This window comes from Chrysemys picta, chromosome 8 (genome assembly GCF_011386835.1).
Source record: "Chrysemys picta bellii isolate R12L10 chromosome 8, ASM1138683v2, whole genome shotgun sequence".
Lineage (NCBI taxonomy): Eukaryota > Metazoa > Chordata > Testudines > Emydidae > Chrysemys > Chrysemys picta.
In genome coordinates, this window is record NC_088798.1 from 109,162,772 (window position 1) to 109,172,047 (window position 9,276).

At 54.7% G+C, this 9,276-nt stretch overlaps 1 protein-coding gene across 1 annotated transcript; it reads left to right on the forward strand.

Annotated features, from left to right (window-relative positions):
* Window positions 1-1,368: 1,368 nt before the first annotated feature.
* Window positions 1,369-6,261, forward strand: LOC135973317 (pancreatic secretory trypsin inhibitor-like). The gene is made up of 4 exons (XM_065556056.1): window positions 1,369-1,513; window positions 2,570-2,610; window positions 3,233-3,342; window positions 6,076-6,261. The coding sequence occupies exons 1-4, from the start codon at window positions 1,459-1,461 to the stop codon at window positions 6,119-6,121; spliced, it is 252 nt and encodes an 83-aa protein (XP_065412128.1). The 5' UTR covers window positions 1,369-1,458; the 3' UTR covers window positions 6,122-6,261.
* Window positions 6,262-9,276: the final 3,015 nt, after the last annotated feature.

A 9,276-nucleotide genomic window follows, 5' to 3' on the forward strand; every position in this document is an offset into this window, starting at 1 on the left:
CTATTAGAATATCTGTGAGGGCATTAAAAAAACCCTCCTCTACCAGCCTCTCCAAGAGCACACCATGTCGTCCCTTCAATTCCTTCTCCTACAATGCAGTTATCGATGTCGAGGGTCATCTCTTGTCAGAGGATGCGACACAGAACTGACAACTGGGGCCAGAGCACTGGTCCATCGAAGGGTCTTTAAATCCACTGTAAGAGTTAGTTGGGCCTGGATCTCCAAACTCTTAGACAAGCGTGTCACTTTACACTCGTGATTAGCTCAGCTGGGGCCATTGGGAGGAGTCACTGCGGGAGCAGCTCCTTGGTTTGAAACCCCAAATGATGATCTCCAGGTCTGACTTTGATGGGATGCTATTTGGGGCAGGGACTGTATTTTTGTTCTGTGTTTGTACAGCGCCCAGCGCGGTGGGATCCTGGTCCGCAGCTTGGATTTCTCAGTGGTTTTGTTGGCTCCAGCATCTCTCAGTAAAATAAAGATCCTATAGATGGTTAATGCAATGGAGTTCTTAGCTCACCCTTTCATTCACAGCTTACCACCCGGCACTAGAATCAGCACTGTGGTTACAGCTCTGCTGGGTATTGGGATAATACTGGGTTCGAGTTGCATTCTGATGCAGTTTTTAATGCACAAGGGCTGAGCTATTCCCTCTTCTTCCCGTGTTTATATGCAAGATGTGGCAGTGATGAATGGGTGGTCAGGTCTAGTGGTTGGAGCGGGAGTCGGGCACCAGGAACCGGAGTCAAGGGTCAAAGCCAGAGTCGGGAGTGAGCAGGATAGGAACAGGACTGGGGTGGAACAAGGCAGGCCCAGGGATGATTGTAGCTGTGGGCAGCCAGTGATACCCGCAGGCCTGCTGGCTCCCTTCAGTCAATCAGGCAACCCTACCACAACTCGGCGGCACCCATCAATCTGCCTGGAGGCCGGGCTGGCTAGTCCCCAGGCTCTGCTGATGGAGCTCACCCCTGGCAGGCAAGTGCATCCATAAACTGATCCCAAGCCCCAGCGAAGCTGCTGCCCCAAGTGGGTGCAGTCAGGCTCCAGGCTGGCGCAGGGGGCAGGAATCCACCTGCCCCACCCCTATGAGTCAGTTTCTTGCACAAAGCCCCTTTGCTCTGGCTTTGCACGGGAGACCAGGATCCCTCTTCCTGCAAGAGGATGGTGCTGTCCCGCATCTGTGCCCACCGCCTGTGAGCTGAGATGTTTCCCATTAACTCTGGCTGGCTCTTTGCCCTGACGTGCCAGACTGCTCCAGCCAGGACTCAGAATCCTCCTAGCGGTTTGAATGTTGTGTCCACCCGTGGGGCTGGTGCCGAGTCCCATAGAGCCACGGGCTGGCCTGGGCGGAGCCTGGAGAGCCGTAGAGTGGGTAGATATAAAGCTCCCTGCGTAGGCTTCTGGAGAGAGGGTTTCCTGGAGAGAGGCAGATTCCGACTCCGTCCGCAATAAACGGCCATGAAGGCAGCTGGCCTCTTCCTGCTCCTCGGTGTGGGGCTTTGCTGCTGCTCAGGTGAGTGTGACGGGTCATTTCCCTCTAAACTTTCCTGCATGCAGACTGCCAAGGCCGGGAAAGCAGCCACCGGGTGGTGGGACCCAGCTCAGCTCAGGGCGAGAAACCCAGGGACCTGGTCAGCGTTCAGCATGGAAGAGCAGAGAGCCCTGACCCCTGCTCGGAGACGGCAGCAGACGGCTGGAGGGTCAGGCTCTGCGTTCAGCGCTAGAGCGAGACGCCTGCAGCCAGCGAGCGTGTAAGCCAGTCTATTCCTGGGACACGGGGATGCCGGAAAGTGAAGCGGGGCAACGCCGCGTTGAATTACAATCCCTGAGCCGTGGGAGGCCGATAGCCACAGAGGTGAAAGTCCAGCCCTGCCTATCAAACTGCCATTTCCCCAAAAATCGGGACTGTCCCTATAAAATCAGGACATCCGGTCACCCTATCCAGCACACAGTGCTGCGCAGTGTCTCTTTACAGCAGCAAGGAAGGAACTCCCTCCTTGCCTGCTTCCGAGGCCACCAGCCATTCGTCATCACGGGGCCTGATTCTGCTCTCACTGAGCCTGCTGAGATCAGCCGTGCCACCCACGCAGGCGAGAGCACAATCAGGCTCATAAACTGGACTTTATGGCTGTGGCCAATAACCGATTCTGGGCAATCGAAGGTCCCTTTGTTCCCTGGCAGCACCAGGTGGAGCTGGAGCGAACTGCCGGGAAGGTCAGTGTCATGGGGCTGGGTCACTGCCAAGCACCTGCTGCGGACGCGGTGGGTTTCCGGCCAGGGGACAAAGGCAGAGCGGGCTGGAGGTGGCTCTGCCGGCTGACAAACAGCCGGTGAGCGGAGCAGGGACAGGAGTGAGATCAAGAAGGAAGGACGCTGACGGGGGAAGCGGCTGGCCCAGGACAGTAGCCTGGTAGGGGAGCGGAGAGGAAAGTTGAATGGGGTCCTCCTCACAGGAGTGGGGTGAGGGGCCTGGAAGCAGCAGGAGAGTTTCTGTTGGACCTGTGCAAAGAACAGGCTGGGAGAAGCCTATTTCATCTAAGGAGTTTCCTTTTCCCCCCGTGTGTTTTAGCCAATGCTGAACCGGATGGTGCTTCTGACGAAGGGAAAGAGGTAAAGACTCCTTCTGTGCAATGTAACTGCATACCCTTCTTTGGGGAGACCGTTCTGTCCCAGTGTCATGGGAAGCCAATTCTGCGAAAAGCAATGAGGCAGCATTTCCCAGTGGCTAGTGCACTAGAGTGGCAGTCAGAAGACCTGGGGTCTAGCCCCAGCTCTGTCACTGACCTGCTGGGTGACCTTGGGCAAGTCACTTTCCCCCCCTCCCTGCCTCAGTTTCCCTACCTGTCAAATGAGAATAGTGATGCAGACCTCCCATTGCAAAGTGCAGTGAGATCTCTGATGAAAAGTGTTAGATAAGAGCTGATTAATCATCTGAAATGCCAAGCTAAGATCCCAATTGTCCAAGTGAAAGTTAAAATGAACCCGCACAGTGGCAGCTACCCACGTTGCTTCTGAACTCTCAAGGTGGAGCTCTTAGCAAGCCAGGACTGGTCACAACGGGATAAGTGCAGAAGAAATTGAGGGTATGATACAGCTTCCATCCATCCTCCTGCAGGACCATTAGATTTTCATTTCTGTGGTTCCCCACCAGCCTAAAGCATCACCTTCAACAGGAAGCTCTTTTCAACAATGCCTTGGTAAGGTATATTAATACTCCCCTTTACTCACCCAGCCTGATTGTGGCAGCTTTATATTTCCGGGCTGCCCAAAAATCTTGGATCCTGTATGTGGCACCGACAATTTGACGTATCCCAATGAGTGTGAGTTGTGTACTATGAACCTGTGAGTATCTGGACTCTTTTGAGAAAGCCGTGACTTTTGGCTTGGTGCAATATTCGGGGATAAATGTTTGCCATTCCCCTCTTCCCTGCTGATGCTCTCTTCCACTGGCCTAGGTAACACTATAGCCATCTTCATCGGCTCATCCCATGCTTACTGTTAGCTGTAGTATTATCATAGCACCTAGGAGTCCCGGTGGTGGACTGGGACCACATCGCGCTAGGCGCTGTACAAACACAGAGCAACAAGACAGTCCCTGCCCCAGAGAGACAAGAGACAGACAGACTGATGAGGGAATACAATGAGACACTGGACCAGTGGAAGTGTATTAGGGCCTGAGCCAAAGCCCGCCCAAGTCAATAGCAAACCTTCTGTTGGTTTTAGTGGGCTCTGGGGCTAGCTCTTAATGAATCTGTGCATTGTGGGTATCCCATTTCGGATCAGAGCATGGAGGTAGGTGTGTGAAGGGAGTGAAGCCAAGATGTTCCAACACATCTGCTGCAAAGAAAATAAGACTTAGCTCATGGTCTGCTGTGGTATGTGCCGGTGCCATTGCAGATAAAGAGGGAGACAGTTCTTTTGATGTGCATTCCGTCAATTGAACGGAAACTGAACCCAGCAATTAGCCCACCAGACGTATGAGAACCCGCACTGCGTTGGCAGGGGTAGCGGGCATCTCTAACTAGAGCTTCAGTCCTAACTTCTGTGATTCAACAAGAAGGGACTCCTGGGCCCATCTTCTGCTTCCAGCGGAGTTCCTCCCGATTTCCACTGGTGGAGCTGAGGGCAGAATTTGTCCCATAGGAAAGTGAGATGGAAAAGACCTAGGTGGCCTTGGCCATCCCCAGTAGTCTGCTCTACAGTGACTTCCTCATATCTGAAGGCCAAAGAGGAGGGTTTCTAAGGAGACAGGAGTACAAAATAGATTCAAGAATGCACTAGTGGATGAGACCTTGGCTAGAGAACCAGGATCAGCGACCCAGCTGTCCTAGGGCCCCCACCACATCCCTTTGAGATTCAGTGAGCAGCTACTCTGACCCCGCTGTCCTAGATCGCTGTGTCTGGCGGTCACAGGGTTTGCTATAGCACAGATTTGTCTAAAGACAACACCCATCTCCACCTCCGTCGACTGCCAGATGATATGATACATGTAGGGGAGAGGGTTGGGTAGAATCCTGACTCCACAGTATCACTAAGGGCTGGGCCAAGAGCCGGTTCCAGAGTGAAGATAGGAGGACGGTTTTCAAGTGATGCGGAGGGGTCAGGAGCAAAGGAAGGAGGAGATACGCGGGGTGGGGGACGCAAGAACAAAGTGCCCCCTCCCCGCAGAGCGCTGCCGGAAAAGGGGAGGCAATAGTCCGAGGAACAGAGAGCCTGATCCCACAGAGATGAATGAGTCTGTCCACTGACTTCAGGGGGCTTGGGGTGAGGCTCACTGGGGAGCAGGGGCACATGGGGCTGGAGAGGAAAGGTGGGGAGAGTCCCTGGTGGAAGGAACTGGATTCAGGGGGCCTGGAGAAGCTATGGGAACCAGAATGACACTGGCCTGCGTTTTGCAGTGACAGGGCACTGTCCTGCAGCATTTTTCTCAGAGGCCCATTCAGGGACCCCTAAAGATGGGCTGGGTGTGTCTTTAAAAAAGGGAAATAAATGACGTTACAGTTCTCTGTTAGCGTGGGAGCTACAGGAGCCCAAGTTCAAACGAAACACCGTGTGGTTTCACTCTCACGGTGTGTCAGGGCCGTTGATCTAGAGCTCAAAGCCCATGCAAAACACCTCCGTATCAGCATTACAGGAGAGATAAGAACCCTGTCCTTGGTCTCTGTAACGTCTCCTGGTTTGCAGGAATAGGGAGCTGAGAGGCAGGACTGAGGGGCATTGGCAGAGCTCTGTGAGCGGCCCAGGGCTAGACTAGCAGGGGGGCTGCAAGGTAAGATTGTGGGGCGCTGGCAGAGCTCTGTGTGAGACGGGGGTCCAGCAGCATAGCAGGGGTGCTGAAGGCCAGGACTGAGATGTGGGTAAGGAATAGCTGGGGGTGCGGAATTGGTTAGTGGAATAGTCACTGGTAAAGGGCCCAGTTCTGATCTCACTTGTCCTGGTGTCACACTGGTGTCATTTCATTATGTCGCTGTTATTGGGGTGCAAAATAGTCATCAAACTCCACACCGGCTTGGGGCTGTTTGTCGTTGGTTTGGGTATTTCTATGCGCACCTGAGAATTTCAAGAGAAAATGGACCCACTTTGGAGTCGGTTGGGCCCCCGGCTGAGCAAAGCTGTTATTTTTTCACATGTGCATGTTTGCATTTTCCCGGCTTGTGGCATTAAAATAGCCATGACGAGTCAGGTGGGGCAGGTGCAAATAAATGTGAAGGAGACAAAGTGGGGCGTGTTTGCATGTGAAACCCCTGCCCAGAACATCGCAGCGCTGGCAGGAGTTGCAGGGTCTTGATTACCAGCAGGTGTCTGATGTCTGCTTTGCAACAATGAAGTAATTTATTCTGACAGGAGATGTCAGAAAGTATTAGCTCTGAGGCTTACAGGAATTAATTAACTCATGTCCCTAGTAACCCCCTCCCCACCCCGAACTGCCTGCCGCGAAGACATGGCATCAGCCTCTGACTGGGTGTCATTTTAAAATTACAGTTTAATTATTATTTTCCACCTGATGTTTCTCCCCGGAGTCTCCCCTGCCGGGGGGTTTCGAGCTGCCCTGATATGTCTAACCTGTCTCTTCAGGAGAAGGGGAACTCACATTGGCATAAAGAGGAGAGGGATGTGCTGAGTGCCTCATGCGCTTTCGGCGTCTGCTCCGATCCGGGCAGAGAAGCGCAGAAGTGGGCGTGTGACAATTCCTGATGAAGACGCACACAGCTGCCACTCCACCCTCCTGCGTCGCCGTTCAATAAACCTGACCGCATCGCAGCCGCTTGCATGGCTCATTTTTTCCAGTTGAAAGGCGTGAGTGTGACCTTTGGTTTGGGATATGGGGGAAATCTAACGAGGTGTCAGCAGAACTATCAGCGGAGCTCCCTCCACTCACCGGGGAAGAAATAACCGGCCCAGCATTCAGAAGAGCCGATTCTGATCTCACTGACCCCAGTAAAAGTGCAGAATATCCCCCTGATTGTGCGTTGGTGTTTCAAAGGTTGGGATCAGGCCCACTCCCTTTAACCTGGGCGCTCTGCTGGGAAGAGGCAAGACTGGCTACTCAGTGCACAGACGCTGCCAGCCTGCCTGAGCCAAGAGCGAATGGCCTGATGGTTCACCTGCCGCTCCTGCAAACTTCAATGGGGCTCGTGGGTGGCGGGTTCTTCTGCAGCCCTCAGCTTAACTCGGCAGAAACAAATTCCCCTTTTTGTCCTGCCTCGTAACCCCTACCGGCCGCCCCGGCACTGGGGCACCACTGAGTTGAACTGGGTGACTTCGGCTGGTCCCCTGCCCATTGGTGAATTTCACCCCCCTGAGCAGCATTTCAATCCAGATACCTCCACTTTGACCCCCCAGTGCAGGGCAGGGCATTGAAAGCACTGAAAGGGGCTGGGTCGTGTCTGGCCGCTAGGGGCTGCTGTTGGACCACAACATTTTGATGGGCAGAGTTTGAAGTTGTGTTTTCTGCGAGGCTGGCAACATCCCAGGATCTGCAGCTGGAGACTTCAGCGCTCCCAGGGGGGCGCAGTCAAGGCTTTGGACTGCCGTGATTTAAATAGAAATTTGGGGGAAATCAACACGAGGTGTCTTGCAATTGCCTTGATGCAATCGAAATAGGGTGCCTCCACGTTCAGCCCCACTCATTTCTGTTTCTCAGGTGAGCCGTGGGTCATCCTCCCGACTGTGCACTGATGCTGGTTGCCTCTTTCTGTGCTGCACCCTGCTTAAAAAATGTCATTAGCCACAACCCTTCATTACATTCCTGGCTTCCCCTCTCCCAGCCTCCAGTGCTGGCAAACACAGGCAGGCCCCTGTCCCACAGCTGGGGCCATCTGGGCAGGCCCTTGTGCCCGCGTGGACCTTTGATTCCTCACAGGCAGCCTGGTGCATACGCACTGACATCAGGCACAGATCTGACCGCGGGCTCGGAGCCTAACACTAGGGTTATCATACATCCGGTTTTTCCCGGACATGTCCAGCTTTTTGGCACTCAAACCCCCGCCCGGGGGGAATTGCCAAAAAGCCAAACATGTCCGGGAAAATGGCAGCTCTGCTCCTTCCCTGACTCTTCGGCTCTGTTTAAGAGCCGAGCTGCCCGAGCGCTATGGGCTTCAGGCAGCCCCCTTGCCTCCGGACCCCAGCCGCCGGCCGGGCGCTTCCCCTCCCGGGCTCCGGCGGCGCAGGGTCCGGAGGCATGGGGGCTGCCCGAAGCCAGTAGCACTCGGGCAGCTTGGCTCTTAAACAGAGCCGAAGAGTCAGGGGAGGAGCAGAGCCTCTGGCTACGGCGGCTCTGCTCCTCCCCTGACTCTTTGACTCTGTTTAAGAGCCGAGCGCTACGGGCTTTGGGCAGCGCCCATGCCTCCGGACCCTGCGCCGCCGAAGCCCGGGAGGGGAAGTGCCCGGCTGGGGGCGCAGGGTCCGGAGGCATAGGGGCTGCCCAAAGCCCAAGCGCTACCGGCTTCATGGTTTGCCGGGCAGCCTCCAGACCCTGTGCCCCCAGCTGGGCGCTTCCCCTCCCGGGCTCCAGCTGCGCTGGGGAAGCGCTGGCCGGGGGCGCAGGGTCTGGGGGCTGCCCAGCAAACTGTGAAGCCGGTAGCACTCGGGCAGCCCTTTCCGCGTGGCTGGGAGTGGGAGGGAGGAGGGGGCGGAGTTAGGGCAGGGTTGGGGCGGGGAAGGGACGGAGTTGGGGCGGGGCTGTGGTTGGGAAATGGGAGGGGCCAGAGCCCCGTGGAGGGTCCTCTTTTTTTATTTGTTAAGTATGGTAACCCTACCTAACACTGAAAGTGGAGGTGCCAGGGCCAAGCACAGAGGCAAGGTTCTGCCCTATTGGGAGCAGGATCAGTGGGCTTAGAAGGGCTGCGCTCGTATTGGGAGAGCCTGGAGAGGTCTGACATGCAGGGGGAAATGGAGCTGCCAGACCCCAGCATTATTTACCCAGCATTCTCAGAGCCTGTGGCATGCAGAGGCAGGATGCCATGTGGTTAGAGCACTGGCCCAGAACTTGCAAGATCTGAATTCAATTCCCTGCCATAGAGTTCTGTGACCTTGGGCAAAGTCACTTAGTCTCTCTGTGCCATTAACATAGCGCGTCCCTATCTCACAGAGGCATTGGGAGGAAAAATGCACTGAAGATTGTAAGGTGGTCAGAGATGGTGGTAACAGAGGCCATTTAAGTACCATAGATTGCCCTGTGGTCCGGGAGAAATTGCACTCTGATGGGACTGGCAAGAGGAAAAAGGATTATGATTTTTCGCTGCTATGAAGAGTGGCTAGCGTTGCAAGCTACACCGATGCCTTGAAAACCGGCTGACCGAGGCACCTGGTAGAATGGACGCTTCTGTCTTTAATTCAGACGAGTCCAATGTCCTGGGCTCACAAAGGCTTTGAAGCTGCTGGGCTCGCTTGTGTTGTCCAGTTAGTGGGGGAGCTGGCGGAGCAGTTTAGATGTTACCAGCTAATTAGTCCTGGCAGTTTTAGAACCAGGCAAAACCCAGGTGCGGCTTTAGAACAAGACTGGCTACCTTTGCGGCTTGAGCTGCGCTGGGACCTGGCGAAAGCGGAGTTCTGAGCTGCTGCCGGCCTTTTGAGTGTTGTAAGCCCTGAATAGCTTTTCATTTGTATGCTGGGCAGGAGTTAGTCGCAAAACAACCCTTCTGTTCCTTGAGTAGCCCAGGTGTGCTAGAGTGCTACCAGCACTCCTTTCCTTTGGTCTTTCACTACATTTCCCTTGGAAAATGCGGGTTCCAGAGAAATGGTTTTGAAACCCCAACAAAAGCTCTAAAGACAATG